Genomic DNA, 16,297 nt, shown 5'->3' on the forward strand with positions numbered 1-16,297 from the left:
GTACTGCTGAATGCTCATGTCAATGATTTGCCAGGTGTGTGCATAAAGTTGTAAAATGGGGACACTTCTTGAACAGCAACAACAAACTCAACAGTATGGATAATCATGGCATTGATTTGAAAGGCAGCATTTCCAAATAGATATTTTCCAGAGAGGAACACAGCAGGTAGAAAATTCCAATGGATAAAACCTGAAAAGAAACCCTATGTGGAAGCAGTAAGAGGTCAAAACTGAATATTACTAGAATTTCTGGGTGAGAGCTTTTTTCCCCATGCTCATTTAGAGAGCTTTTTAGCTGTTTCTTTTTAAAAATGGGAATTTATGCTTAGCCGAGCAATGGTGGCAAGGAGAGGTCCAAGCTGACATTCCTGAAAGTCAACTTCATTATATGACGATTACTTAGGTTGCTATTTTAGGTTGCTTAAAGATTGTAAGACTTGGTTTAGACTTAACTCTAATGCCTTATTCTGTGACCAAATTCTATCAAACAGAAGAGACTGAGATATTCTTTCCATTCGCTTTTCTGGAGACTGTAAGTTCTTTTTAATTAACCATATGGTTCGAGTAAATAGAATCTGTATCTGCTTTACCAACTGTTAATAACTTACTTCCTATCACTTGCCAGCTTAGTTACAGGGTCTAGGGGTCTAAAATGAATGTCTCTATTAGTGAATATGTGAAAGATATGCTCACAAACATGAACAATTTGGCCTCTTGTCACTACATATTCTAAGTCATTCAATACTTATCTCTTCTATTTATTTTACTGAATAGCAACCTTAGATGTGCAATATTATTTATTATTGGAAAAAAGTTTGCCTCTCCAAGACATAGATAGATACATGAAATTGAAATGAAATCTGTGTTCCACATAATTAGGGAATATGAGTTATAGGAATCTATATGGATTTGAAATGTTTTGCTTCCCAATTTATTTAGGAAAAATAAAAAATCATCACAATCTGCCTAAAGCATCATTCCCAGTAGATGTTCGTGGGACCCAGAGGCAAACTTCTATAATTCAAAATACATTATGAGGCCCTTTTGTTCAATTAGCAACTGGAAAATTAAAATCCTTCCCACCCTGTAAGAGCCCTATTATACTACGGAAGGGCTCAAATATATTTTAAAAGTTAATTTACTACAAATCATAGTAATTAAGCTTTAACAATCTAAAAGGAATATACATTGCACCCTTGAACATTAATATTCAAGGTGTCAACAAGAAAGTGTCTTAGATCAATTTAATAAATAATGTGGAAATAGTTGCACTAAGCTAAAATACTAAACACACACATTTTTGACAAACTAACTTCATGTTTTCATACATACATACATACATATATATAAAGTGTGTATGTGTACATAATTTTAAAATCCGAAGTCGCATACCCTCACACTTATAAGAGTGCACAGCGTACCTCTCCCCTACACAACTAGGCATCACTGACTGGAGCGATCACGGGCTGTGCTGAAACTCCGCAGAGTGCTGCTGGCCTCCAGAGCCAGAGATTTCACTTAGAACAGGTGTGTTTTGTAGGCTCTTGCTTCACAATGCAAGCTTATTCAATAAGGTAATTTCTCGAAGTTACTGTCATTAAATATAAAAATGATGCTGTCTGATCTAGCTGATTAAATCTTTCTTTAATGAAAAGAAACAAACAACAATTAAAAAACAACAACAACAGCGAACCTAATAAAGCCATAAGTGTGTCGCTCAAAGTGCAACCCAGATGCCTGTGGATCCACCAGCATGAGAGCCCCACAGAGCACAGGCATGTGTGGGCACGTGCACACATTTCTCTAGACAGCTTTTACATTGGAGAGTTAAACTAGTGATGCTCAACCTTCTCTACTCTTCAGCAACTACAGCTGTAAATTTATCTGAAGTACTCATTGCTTATAAAGTCAGTTCTTAACTACTTGCCCAGAAAAAGGTGGCACTGAGGCAAGAAATGGGCTGAATCCTCCCCAGCCAGACCGGACCTGTGCTGGATTGAGGAAGCCTGAATCACCTGGAGGGGAGTGCTCCCCACAGCCCAGCCTAGGCCGGGCAAGACTATACCATGTGACAACTTCATCCACCATAGTATGTTCGTTGGTTGCCTGTAAAGAGTCCAGTGGGGTAGGCTACTGCCTCCTGGCATACAAGTGTGGTCTTAGAGCAGTCAACAGAGTAATTTTTTAAATAGCTGCTATTTTTATAATTAACTATATTAAATACAAGTCTCAGACTAAGTAAGTTTTTAGCTATTTGTCAAAATCAGTTGTAAATAGTTAGAGAACACTGAAGACACCTACTGAGGAAGAAGGAATGGTCGCCTGTGAAGGAGTGCAAAGTATGTACTGGAACAGATGAAGACAGACAGAACTTCTGAGGAGATGGACACAGAGGAGAGGGAGTGGTGTTTCCAGAGACTATTACACTGAAAATTCAATTATTTAGAAAAGGATTTTGATCCATTGCCCATTACCACCTGGTGGGAAAAACCCTCAACAATGAAAAGCTTATAAAAATTCATTTTCCAAGAATTAACACAGTTTTAGAGAGAGAGTACTTTACCACAGCACCAAAAAACATGCAGGAAATTCTGCTTTAACAAATTATCACTGTGATCTGGGAAATGCTCCTGCTACCTCTCAGGACCCACAAGAGACTAGAACACACTGGAACTCAGAAGTGCCCCACTGGCTGCTGTTGCTGGAAGTCTAAAAGCTCAGAGGATACTTTTTCCATTTCTAAGATATCATGGAAAATTAAGGAATCAGAGTCAGAGAAATCAGAGAAGAACAGGACAAACATCTACTTGATTAACTGTGGCAAGTTTCTTACTGAATAACGATCACTGAGAAGCTGTCCTCTTAAGGAAAACTGTTCCTAAAACACACTAAGATTAAGTTAGCAAGGTATCAGAGGCAATTTCTCCAAGGGAAAATTGTTAAATTCAGCATAATTTGGAGATCTGAATCTTCAGTGATATGCAAAAACAACTTGAGGTACAAAACCATTAAGAAGCTCTATAGAGGCCACAGGACAATGAAAGTTCACTAGCTTCATAAGTAACTGTAGACTCAGATGCAGAGGAGTCATTATACCACTGGGCTTGGAGATTTTCTATCCCTTCTTTCCCATTTCAAGCCTTAGCAATCATCTATAAATAGCAGGGCAATCCTTTTTTCTGATTGGATGGATTCATTTTTGAAATTGGGAGAAGGACAAACTATTTTTTGAAGCAGCATTACCCAACAGGTTAGACTAAGTCATGTACCAAAGCATTAGCTTTTCTGAAAGAATTAATCTTTATGTGACCCTAAAGGACGATTGAAAAGGAAAGAGAATTTAACATTATTACTACAGAATACCAACCATATGGGTGATCTGCAACTAGTGTAAAACTTCATCTGTAAACAATCCATAGACCCTTCATTTAAAGGTAAGATTTAAGGCACACCAGACATGATAGGGGCACTAAAAACAAAAGATAGAAGGTATATTTCTCACTTTTGACTCCTATATGCACCTTATAGGGAAAGGTACTTTGATATACAACTCTTACAGAGCTGGCTTCTCAAGCTCTACCCCTGCTTCCCTCCCCTTCCCAAGAGAATTCATACTGAACCAAGTTAGGTACTTTTCTAGTGTGAATTTTCTGATCCCATCAGAAACATACATCATTGATGAGGGCCTTCATAATACAAAGGTAGTAAACACAAGACAGGTTTAAAAGGAGAAACTGATCATCTCTACATCAGGCATTAGAGCTCTAAGCTGTATAGCAAAAGCACACACACCAAAGCTCCAGCCCATTCCTACATCAGTCACTGAATGCTCCTATCAGAGCATCACAATCTAGTGTGGGAAAAAAATTTTAAATTAGAATTCTGAAGAGAGATTTTACCCTACAAACATCATCAATGCAAGAGATATAGGCAGCAACGCTCAGGAGTTAGATCATCCTTTGTTCAACAGTAACTTATTCTGTTTCAGTTAAGTGTCAAATTATTAGTAACAAAAAACCCCAAAAAACAAAAAACATGGTTTTAATAAAATCCATAAGGTTCAAGATTGTCCTTTTATGAAACCCTTCACATGATATGCTTCTCCTAGAAAGTTTGCCTGCCCTCTTTTGTAATGCATTAAATGCAAGTTATAGTCACCTTGTGATTGCTATAGTGTTATTAACACATGTTCACAGTTCTTGAAATAATGCATACCAAATCAGACACATTTCCTTTTACATCCATGTAGAACGCCATCTTCTCATATTTAAGTGATTTTTCATGTGTAGAAGAATATCCTTAATACTAAGTATAAATTCTGCAATAATAAAATTGTACTTAAGATCTGAAGTAATATCAGGTAGTAGGTGTAGAAAGAACATGTCCACATTCTAGATGAACCAACTGTTACTCTTAGAAGAGTTACCACAAAAAGACATTATTTTTAGGTAACAAAGCTCCCAAAGTATATAAATAAAAATGGCTACATTAAATTTACACAAAATATTCAACAGAGTAAATTCATAGGCAGAAATAACTAAGTTTTAAACTAGCCCCAATCTGGGCACTTAAAAAAATTAAAATAAATAGAATTTCAACTGATTAGTTATGAATTGCAACTGAAATTTCAATCTTATTACAGATCATTGTAATAAGATTACATAATAATGATTACATAATCATTACAGAAACCAGCTTATCAACGTGCTGCAGATTTAAAAGCATTTAAATAATTTTTCATATTGGGAATATTGAAGGGGTCAAACTACATGATGGCTTTGGGTTATAAAAAACAACACATGAACCAGGGAGGAGAAAACCATTCCTCATTCTTAGTGTCGACTAGGTGGTATGTTATGGCAGTTTTCCTTCGTGATGTGACACAGTGTTGTGGAGAAAATCAGAGGCAACAAGAATGTGTTCAGTTCAGGATATCAACTTGGCATCCTGGCGAAGCCAGTGCAGTCCCTGCCGGGTATAACGAACTAGGTCTGTCATGATGCTTGCGTTAAAGATGAGAGGACCCATTACTTTATCCAGTTCAGCAAAGAATTCTAGAAAACCAAAAACACTTATTAAATGATGCACACTCTTTTAAATAAGTGCTTTATAAAGTTTTTAGTCTAGACTGTAAAATGCTATTCATATAAAGTAAAAAGCACTCCCTCCTGCACTAAAATAACTCTTCGTGTTTTAAAACAAATCATCCCATAGTTTGTCAAGTTATATTTTTTCCCTAAGTCACGAAACATTTTTAAAAGACTATATGGTCAGGAATTAAGAGTTACACATATAAACAAAATGTCACTGATGGAAATTGCTAGTATGCAGCAAACATTATTAAAATGGAGACCTAATTCTACAATGTACTATGACTCAAAACATTCTCTGCGTACTGTTTTTGTATAAGAAGCAAGTGGTACAAAAAAGGAGGATGTTATCTGCATTTTTCCCGATAAGAGCCACTGTGAGGTTAGACAACCTTTCTGCTATAATCATATGTCATACAACTTTGATACATTAAATCTCATGTTTTAGACAGTAGTTTAAAAATGTAAGAGACAGAAATGAAAGGATTCTTCCTATGCAAACAAATACAGACTGATGTGCATGTAAGGCAGGGTGCAGAGAGGAGGAAGGAATGATAATATCCTGACATTTGATCCCAATGCAATTTTGGAAGAAGACGGATGTAGGACTCAGTAAGGAGAGTTTTTACATGTGCAGTGATGACAAAGACCTCAGTATACTTAAACAAGATAAGAAGTAATCAAACAGTTGAGGAGAAAAGAATCTTCTTTATAGAATTCCAGCTAATAAATTCCTGATGAATTTTCTGTTTCCTAATGGAATAGCACATGTAGGTGATGACCATCAATGGATGCTAAAAGCCTAAGTTAAAGTTTAATAGGGAATCTTAACATCAAACTGAGTCAGGCCGACACCATCTGAATGAACCAATGGTCAAATCTTACTGACACTAAAAAAGGGATAACCATTACATGCCTCGTAATATGATGTAATAGGAAATATAGAGTAACACCTATGAAAAGTTCTTATCTAAAATAATGAACTTGAATCTAATCAAGTCTCAAGATATAACTATCAGCATGAACGAAATGAGGTGGACAGAAGAGCAAGCTAAATGTACCATGAAGAAGTAATCAGCCAAATCTAGACTATGACACATGCTATGCTGCAGTTTCTCCTTGACATCAATGGCATGCCTGCCCCCCCACCCCCCCAAAAAAAAGTGGAGAAGAGGGAGATACTTAAGAGACTGATTAATGAATGTTTGGATTCTGTTTGAAACAAACCCAACTGTTTAAAAAAAAAAAAAAGGCACATTTGAGAAAATAGGGAAATCTGATGGGAGACTATGTCTTAGATGACATAAAGGAGTTATTGTTAATTTTGGTGGCTGTGATAAAGGCATGGCGGTCATGTTTTTGAAAACTCCTTATCACCTAAGGATGCGTACCAAAGTATGTTCAGGTGAAATGTCGTATCTGATACATGCTTTAAAATACACAGGGTAAAGAAAAGTAGGACGGGGGGCAGTGGGGAGTGGTCAAGGGTGGGAGATAAAACAAGATTAGCAAAATATGTTGCTGAAGCTGAACTTGAGTAAAAGGTACATGGGGTTCATTATACCATTCTCTTTCCTTTAGTCAATGTTTGCAAACTGCCACACAATAGGTAGGTAGGCAGACAGGCAGGCAGGCAAGTAAGTGTGTAAGCAAGGAGCCCGGGAGAGAAGAAAGAAATGAGGGGGGAAGGGTTGGAGGGAGGGAGGGAAAAGAAAGGAAGAATGATGCCAGAAAACTGGCATCAGGGAGAAGAATGTAAAGTAGGGATGACTTAAGAAGAATTTCAGCTTTGTAACCTTTCCTGAGTAGCACTGACAATATTTAAAATTTTAGAAACAAATTAGGTTTTCAAAAACACAACTTTTTATTGCATGTTGGGGTTCCCCTTCTACCTTTCTCCCACTATTATCCCTCTTTAGGGATAGGAATTTTTCATTTTCATCTGATTACCTGTTCATGCTATAAGTATTTAAATATACTCTGTGACAAAAGGACACTTGATTGATTTGCTACTTTAAGTGTTTCTCTACAAAGGAACTGCCTGAATAGATGCTACACACACATATTTACTAAAAACATCTACTAAAATAAGATGGTGTTTATCTTGTTCTTTTCCAAAGATCCTTGATACTTTCTAATTCTCAATGTTCTTAGTTTTGGAGATAACAAACAGGGTGCAAGACCTCAAACGACCTAATATTAAAGAATGTTATACGTCTATTCATTTTGTAGTCTCTTTTATCATATAAGTTTCTTCCAATATACCTAAAAATTCAATATGAACATGCTTTCTTATATATTAAACATCTCATATGTACAAGATGTCTGGATGTAATCCTATGCCCATAGCCAAATTTACTGTTAACTATCCCAGAGTAGAATATACATTTTATTACTTTTACAGTATAAGCTGTAATTAAATTTGCCTGAATAAAGGCATATTTGTCTTAGACTAAAAACTATTTTTTGTTTAGTTTGTGTCACCACTATAGTACAAGGTATTTTTTGACTGAATTCAGTATATTCACGATTGATAAGCAATGGCAATCAGCAAACTGATTGTCATTAACTCTAGACTAGATAATAAACTAAATGCATACCAGAGACTTATACTTAATTATATCATAAAAGCTCTTTTTAACAATTCCATCATTCAGATTCTCTCCAGAGACCTCCCTACCTTTCTGCTCTTTGGAAAGCTGTTCAGCTTGGTCCCAAATTTCGGTGGCATAGAGGAAGTTGGATGTAACCTGAACATAGCTGGCTGCCATGTGGTGGATCCTCTGTGGAATGGTCACTGAAGAACCACTTGCTGAAGCACTACTGGCCCCAGAAGAATAATTTCCCGAATTGCCTGGTGACAGCTTTGGAGAAACAGGGGAAGGCATCCCAGCAGCTTTGCTACACACAGAGAAATAGGAAGTTTATTCATATGAATATGGTGAATGTGAGGAAATCAATGTACTACTGGCTCTTCCTACATGAAGACTTTTAAAATTTAAAGATTCTTTTAAACTAGAAGAGTTTCGAGAGAAGTACAATTTCTTTTAAATAAATACTTAGCTCACTGAACCACTGCGAATTATCATTTTATCTAGACTCTTTCCTTTAACAAACGGCAACAGAACAAAAGATGGGAAAGAAGTGAGGAAGTCATATACCTTAGTAGTAGCGGTTCCAAGACCTAGAAGCTACATCATCTCACTCCCAGCTCAACACACTTTCCACCTATTTGGGCAAATAATTGGGTACTTTCCAACTGTTTCATAGAAAGCTGGTTGGATTAACAACTAACGCACAAAAAAATGTGGTAGTAGATGGAAACATCTTATTTTGAACTCCATAATTTCTGGTACTTTCCTAGTTTAACCAACTTATTCAGAGCTGACAAAGAAGAACAGCTTTCTCAATCAACTGCAATCATCTCAAGCTTCCTGTCAATTAAGCATTTCCTAGAAAACACATGTTGAAATCTGGCAGGTTCATTTCAGCAGTACTAAAATTTCTGAAAAGGCCCAAGACCATAAAAAAAGGAAAATCAAACAGTAGTTGAGGGGAGAAAAGCTATTTGTTAAGAATATTTTTATCTGCACATTTCGCACTTTAAATGTGGTTAAGAAAATACATAAAGGCAAAAGATAGACTGTCGATTAGCATAAACAAAATAATTGAACAAATAAACTTAGGAAAAAAAGATTTCATGGTGTTTTTCCTCCTTTTTGTGGGTGGGTGGGCTGGGAGTGATGTGGGAATGGAGAAGAAACCGTAATCATGCCACTGTTATTAAATTCGTGTCAAAACATGAGTAAAGATAAGCTCAAGGTGATAAAAACCAGGCTAGCCACAGAAATCAAACTGTGAGAAGGGTTGAGGTGCTGTAAAAAACTTAAGACTTCTGCAGGTGAAATGTCCCCTCTTTAATCTTTCCAAGATCATGTTCATGATATTTTCAACTTAAAAAAAAAAACAGAAAAAAATACTTTAAAAAATACATTATTAGACATGGCCTTAATTTTTTTTTAAAGTTGTCATCTTTCCATTTTTGGAAAGTGGCCAAACCCATTCCACTTTTACATAAAAATAAATAAACTTGTCACATAATATTTTATAGAATAAAATTTACCCACCTTCCCAAACCTGGTGATGGTGCTTGAGAATTATTATAAGAATTCTGTAGAGAAAAGAGAACGTACTTAATAAAAAACAACAACAACAAAAAACACTACTTATGAGGTACTAAATATATTCAAAAGCTTTGGGCCAGTACTGATCTTACGAAAGTTTACAAACTTAAGAAACCAAAATGTGTGTGTGTGTGTGTGTGTGTGTAAATGTGCAACAGAAGGAAGTTATTTAGATGGGAGCTGGGGTGTTGTGGAAAACTGAAAGGGAGAGACAAAGAATGAGTAACATTCAGATGGATAAAGAACAGGGGAGAAGGCAAAGAGAGGTAAGTCATACTATGTACAAAGGCTGCAGAAAAGAGAATGTATATGACCCATACAGTTTATCTACAGCAAAGGTTTAGAAAAGGAACGAGAGAACGACAGAGAGAGAGAGAGAGAGAGAGAGAGAAATCTTGAGGGCCTTGCAGGTCAGGGTAAGAATCTTTGACTTGACTTGACTCTGCAGGGAATGATAAGCTATGAAAGGGTTCCAAGTCATAATCAGGGCAGAATTTTAGGAAGACTTATGTAGTGCTATCATGAAAAAACATATGAAGATATTTTAGGAAACTAAGAGAATAATTTAAGGAAGGATGGTAGTGAAAACAAAAGACCATTTAAAAAGTATAAATTAGGTTTTGTGATAAAAATAGGCTACATCTACTGAAATATTATTAAGAGCTACTGAATATGGCTCCATAGGTTCTACAATCAGATACGTGTGCAGTTTAAACATCAAATTATTTGAAAGTTCCCAAATAGTAGCTTCTCCCCTGCTCTGGTAGGGAAAACATGAGGGCACTTCTGGGGTGGAGATAGGAGACTTTATAAATTTTTTCCCCTGGGAAACAGATACTCCTCTTTTGCACACTTACCTTCAGGTGCTCTGTTAGTGTCTTTGAATACTTCAGAGCAGTTTCTTTCTTCAGTTTGAATAGCCTCAGGTACAGCAAAGACTGGCATCGCAGGCTAGCCAATGGAAAAGGGCAGCTTATTTACCAGGACAACAGACTCTGGCCACATCTGTATAGACAACCTTTGCGTCGTGCCAGACTACATGACTGGCTCATGTGAGCAGACCATGGCATAAGGACAACAACACTAACTCTTAGGCAAAACCAAAAGATGTGATCTTCTTATGGTACATACCCTAGGGAGAGGAAGGAAGGGGAAGAGACCTAGGACTAGCCTCCTATTTGTTGACATTCAAAAATCAAAACCTCACCTACAGGACATCAACATGTTATTATAACATATGGACTAAAAAAATCCCTGCGGGGAAATTCCCTGGCATCCCAGTGGTTAGGACTCAGTGCTTTCACAGCCACGGTCTGGGTTCAATCCCTGGTCAGGAAACTAAGATCACGCAGGCCACGTGGCATGGCAAAAAAAAAAATAAAAAAAATCACTTTGGGGCAGAATCTCTACATCAAATTACAATATAAATAATGTAAAATAGTAAAACTAGGAACTCAACTATGAATATCACAATTCTTTCCTTTTTATACATCTTTATTGGAGTATAATTACTTCATAATGCTGTGTTAGCTTCTGGTGTACAACAAAGTGAATCAGCCATATGCATACATATATTCCCCATATCCCCTCCCTCTTGAGCCTCCCACCTACCCTCCCTATCCCACCCCTCTAGGTCATCGCAAAGCATCGAGCTGATCTCCCTGTGCTATGCTGCTGCTTCCCACTAGCTAAATATTTTATTTGGTAGTGTATATATGCCAATGCTACTCTCACTTCGCCTCAGCTTCCCCTCTCCCCGGCCCCATGTCCTCAAGTCCATTCTCTATGTCTGTCTCTTTATTCCTGCCCTGCCACTAGGCTCATCAGTACCATATTTTTTAGATTCCATATATATGCATTAGCATACAGTATTTGTTTTTCTCTTTCTTACTTCACTCTGTATGACAGACTCTAGGTCCATCCACCTCACTACAAATAACTCAATTTCATTTATTTTTATGGCGGAGTAATATTCCATTGTATATATGTGCCATATCTTTTTTATCCATTCACTGTTGATGGACATTTAGGTTCCTTCCATGTCCTGGCTATTGTAAATAGTGCTGCAATGAACATTGGGATACATGTCTCTTTTTGAATTATGCTTTCCTCAGGGTACATGCCTAGTGGTCAGATTGCTGGGTCATATGGTAGTACTATTTTTAGTTTTTAAAGGAACCTCCATACTGTTCTCCATAGTGGCTGTATCAATTTACATTCCCACCACCAGTGCAGGAGGGTTCCCTCTTCACCACACCCTCTCCAGCATTTACTGCTTCTAGATTTTTTGACAATGGCCATTCTGACCGGTGAGAGGCGATACATCATTGTAGTTTTGATTTGCATTTCTCTAATAATTAGTGATGTTGAGCATCTTCTTATGTGCCTCTTGGCCATCCATCTTCTTTGGTAAAATGTCTGTTTAGGTCTTCCTCCCATTTGTTAATTGGGTTGTTTGTTCTTTTGATATTGGACTACATGAGCTGTTTGTACATTTTGGAGATTAATCCTTTGTCCATTGTTCCATTTGCAAATATTTTCTCCCATTCTGAGGGCTGTCTTTTCGTCTTGTTTACTGTTTCCTTTGCTGTGCAAAAGCTTTTAAGTTTAATTAGGTCCCATTTGTTTATTTTTGTTTTTATTTTCATTACTATAGGAGGTGGGTCAAAAAAGATCTTGCTGTGGTTTATGTCAAAGAGTGTTTTTCCTATGTTTTCCTATAAGAGTTTTATAGTGTCCAGTCTTACATTTAGGTCTTTAATCCATCTGGAGTTTATTTTTGTGTATGGTGTTAGGAAGTGTTCTAGTTTCATCCTTTTACATGTAGCTGTCCAGTTTTCCCAGCACCACTTATTGAAGAGGCTATCTTTTCTCCATTATATGTTCTTGCCTCCTTTGTCGTAAATTAGGTGACCATATGCGCGTGGGTTTATCTCTGGGCTTTCTATCCTGTACCATTGATCTATATTTCTGTTTTTGTGCCAGTACCACACTGTCTTGATTACTGTAGCTTTATGGTATAGTTTGAAGTCAGGGAGCCTGATTCCTCCAACTCCGTTTTTCTTTCTCAAGATTGCTTTGGCTATTTGGGGTCTTTTGTGTTTCCATACAAATTGTAAGATTTTTTGTTCTAATTCTGTGAAGAATGCCATTGGTAGTTTGATAGGGATTTCATTGAATCTGTAGATTGCTTTGGGTAGTATAGTCATTTTCACAATATTGATTCTTCCAATCCAAGAACATGGTATATTCCTGCATCTGTTTATGTCATCTTTGATTTCTTTCATCAGTGTTTTATAGTTTTCTGAGTACAAGTCTTTCGCCTCCTTATGTGGGTTTATTCCTAGGTATTTTATTCTTTTTGTTGGAGTGATAAATGGGGGTGTTTCCTTAATTTCTCTTTTTGATTTTTCGCTGTTGGTGTATAGGAATGCCAGAGATTTCTGTGCATTGATTTTGTATCCTGCAACTTTACCAAATTCATTGATTGGTTCTAGTAGTTTTCTGGTGGCATCTTTAGGATTTTCTATGTATAGTATCATGTATGGTATCTGCAAACAGAGACAGTTCTACTTCTTTTCCAATTTGCATTCCTTTCATTTCTTTTTCTTCTCTGATTGCTGTGGCTAGGACTTCCAAATCTATGTTGAATAAGAGTGGTGAGAGTGGATATCCTTGTCTTCTTCCTGATCTTCGAGGAAATGCTTTCAGTTTTTCACCATTGAGTATGATGTTGGCTGTGGGTTTGTCATATATGGTCTTTATTATGTTGAGGTAGGTTCCCTCTATGCCCACTTTCAGGAGAGTTTTTATCATAAATTGATGTTGAATTTTGTCAAAAGCTTTTTCTGCATCTATTGAGATGATCATATGGTTTTTATTCAGTTTGTTAATATGGTGTATCACATTGATTGATTTGCGTATACTGAAGAATCCTTGCATTCCTGGGATACATCCCACTTGATCATGGTGTATAATCCTTTTAATATGTTGTTGGATTCTGTTTGCTAGTATTTTATTCAGGGTTTTTGTATCTATGTTCATCAGTGATATTGGTCTATAATTTTCTTTTCTTGTGATATCTTTTTCTGGTTTTGGTATCAGGGTGATGGTGGCTTCATAGAATGAATTTGGGAGTGTTTCTCCCTCTGCAATTTTTTGGAAGAGTTTGAGAAGGACTGATGTTAGCTCTTCTCTAAATGTTTGATAGAATTCACCTGTGAAGCCATCTGGTCCTGGATTTTTGTTTGTTGGAAGATTTTTAATTATAGTTTCAATTTCATTACTTGTGATAGGTCTGTTTATATTTTCTAATTCTTCCTAGTTCAGTCTTGGAAAATTGTACCTTTCCAAGAATCTGTCCATTTCTTCGTGGTTGTCCATTTTATTGGCATATAGTTGTTTTTAGTAGTCTCTTATAATCCTTTGTATTTCTGCAGTGTCAGTTGTGACTTCTTTCTCATTTCTAATTTTATTGATTTGCATCCTCTCCTTTTCTTGATGAGTTTGGCTAAGGGTTTATCAATTTTGTTTATCTTCTCAAAGAACCAACTTTTAGTTTTTATTTGTTTATTTATTTATTTATGGGCTGCATTGGGTCTTTGTTGCTGTGTGCAGGCTTTCTTTAGTTGTGGTGAGCGGGGGCTACTCTTCGTTGTGGTGTGAGGGCTTCTCAGCGTGGTGGCTTCTCCTGTTGCGGAGCATGGGCTCTAGGTGCGCGGGCTCTGTAGTTGTGGCTCGCAGGCTCTAGAGCATAGGCTCAGTAGTTGTGGCTCACAGGGCTTAGTTGCTCCGTGGCATGTGGGATCTTCCTGGACCAAGGATACCCATGTCTCCTGCATTAGCAGGTGGATTCTTAACCACTGCGCCACCAGGGAAGTCCCCAACTTTTAGTTTTATTGATCTTTGTTACTGTTTTCTTTGTTTCTATTTATTTCTGCTTTGATCTTTATAATTTCTTTCCTCTACTGACTTGGGGTTTTCTTTGTTCTTCTTTCTCCAGTTGCTTTAGGTATAGAGTTAGATTGTTTATTTGACATTCTTCTTGTTACTTGAGGTGAGACTGAATTGCTATAAACTTCCCTCTTAAAACTGCTTTTGCTGTGTCCCATAGGTTTTGGGTTGTCACGTTTTCATTGTTATTTGTTCCCATGTATTGTTTTATTTCTTACTTGATTTCTTCAGCAATCTCTTGGTTACTGAGTACCACACTGTTTACCCTCCAGCTATTAGTGTTGTTTTACAGTTTTTTTCCTGTAACTGATTTCCAATCTCATAGAGTTTGTGGTCAGAAAAATGCTTGATATGATTTCAATTTTCTTAAATTTTCCAAGGCTTGATTTGTGACCCAGGATGTGATCTATCCTGAAGAATGTACCATATCCACTTGAGAAGAAAGTGTATTCTGCCACTTTAGGGTGGAATGTTCTATAAATATCAACTAAACCTATCTGGTCTATTGTGTCATTTAAAGCTTGTGTTTCGTTATTTATTTTCTGTTTGGATGAGAGGTCCATTGGTGTAAGTGAGGTGTTAAAGTCCCCTACAATTATTGTGTTCCTGTTGATTTCCCCTTTCATGGTTGTTAGCATTTACCTTATGTATTGAGGTGCTCCTATGTTGGGTACATAAACATTTATAATTGTTATATCTTCTTCTTGGATTGATCCCTTGATCATGATGTAGTGTCCTTCCTTATCTCTTATAACAATCTTTACTTTAAAGTCTATTTTATCTGATATGAGTATTGCTACTCCAGCTTTCTTTTGATTTCCATTTGCATGGAAATATGGAATATATTTTTCCATCCCTTCACTTTGTCTGTATGTGTCCCTAGGTCTGAAGTGGGTCTCTTGTAGACAGCATACATATGGGTCTTGTTTTTGTATCCATTCAGCCAGTCTGTGTCTTTTGGTTGGGGCATTTAATCTATTTACATTCAAGGTTATTATTGATATGTATGTTCCTATGACCATTTTCTTAATTGTTTTGGGTTTGTTTTTGTGGGTCTTTTTCTTCTCTGTGTTTTCCACTTAGAGAAGTTCCTTTAGCGTTTGTTGTAAAGCTGGTTTGGTGGTGCTGAATTCTCTTAGCTTTTGCTTGTCTGAAAAGCTTTTGATTTCTCTGTTGAATCTGAATGAGACCCTTGGTGCGCAGAGTAATCTTGGTTGTAAGTTATTCCCTTTCATCACTTAAGTATATCCTGCCACTCCCTTCTCCCCTGCAGAGTTTCTGCTGAAAGATCAGCTGATAACCTTATGGGGGTTCCTTTGTATGTTATTTTTTGCTTTTCCCTTGCTGCTTTTAATATTTTTTCTTTGAATTTAATTTTTGTTAGTTTGATTAATATGTGTCTTGGTGTGTTTCTCCTAGGGTTTATCCTGTATGGGACTCTATGCGCTCCCTGGACTTGGGTGACTATTTCCTTTCCCATGTTACGGAAGTTTTCCACTATAATCTCTTCAAATATTTTCTCAGATCCTTTCTTTTTCTCTTCTGCTTCTGGGATCCCTATAATTCAAATGTTGGTGCGTTTAGTGTTGTCCCAGAGGTCTCTGAGATTGTCTTCAATTCTTTTCATTCTTTTTTCTTTATTCTGCTCCTTGGCAGTTACTTTCACCATTCTGTCTTCCAGCTCACTTATTTGTTCTTCTGCCTCAATTATTCTGTTATTGAATCAGTATTTTTCATTTCAGTTATTGTGTTGTTCATCTCTATTTGTTTGTTCTTTAGGTCTTCTAGATCTTTGTTAAACATTTCTTGTATTTTCTCAATCCGTGCCTCCATTCTATTTCCAAGATTCTGGATCATCTTTACTATCATTACTCTGAATTCTTTTTCAGGTAGATTGCCTATTTCCTCTTCATTTATTTGGTCTTGTAGGTTTTTACCTTGCTCCTTCATCTGTGACATATTTTTTTGCTGTCTCTCTCTCTTTTTTTTTTCTTTTGATGGTTGGGATTGTTTTCCTGTCTACTGGTTGTTTGGCCTGAGGCTTCCAGCACTGGAGTTTGTAGGCTGTTG

At 36.8% G+C, this 16,297-nt stretch overlaps 1 protein-coding gene across 3 annotated transcripts in view; it reads right to left on the reverse strand.

Annotated features, from left to right (window-relative positions):
* Nucleotides 1-4,687: 4,687 nt before the first annotated feature.
* Nucleotides 4,688-16,297, reverse strand: part of AFF4 (ALF transcription elongation factor 4) — an 87,832-nt gene continuing 76,222 nt past the window's right edge. For 2 of the 3 annotated variants that reach the window (XM_067731723.1, XM_067731724.1), the window contains 4 exons: nucleotides 10,132-10,225; nucleotides 9,218-9,261; nucleotides 7,771-7,991; nucleotides 4,688-5,054 (listed from right to left, as the gene is read on the reverse strand). In XM_067731723.1, coding sequence (XP_067587824.1) covers nucleotides 4,927-5,054; nucleotides 7,771-7,991; nucleotides 9,218-9,261; nucleotides 10,132-10,225 — 487 coding nt within the window. In that variant the 3' untranslated portion in view covers nucleotides 4,688-4,926. The remainder of the gene's footprint in view (nucleotides 5,055-7,770; nucleotides 7,992-9,217; nucleotides 9,262-10,131; nucleotides 10,226-16,297) is intronic. The other variant, XM_067731725.1, reaches the window with a different exon arrangement.

This window comes from Pseudorca crassidens, chromosome 3 (assembly GCF_039906515.1).
Source record: "Pseudorca crassidens isolate mPseCra1 chromosome 3, mPseCra1.hap1, whole genome shotgun sequence".
Taxonomy (NCBI): Eukaryota; Metazoa; Chordata; class Mammalia; order Artiodactyla; family Delphinidae; genus Pseudorca; species Pseudorca crassidens.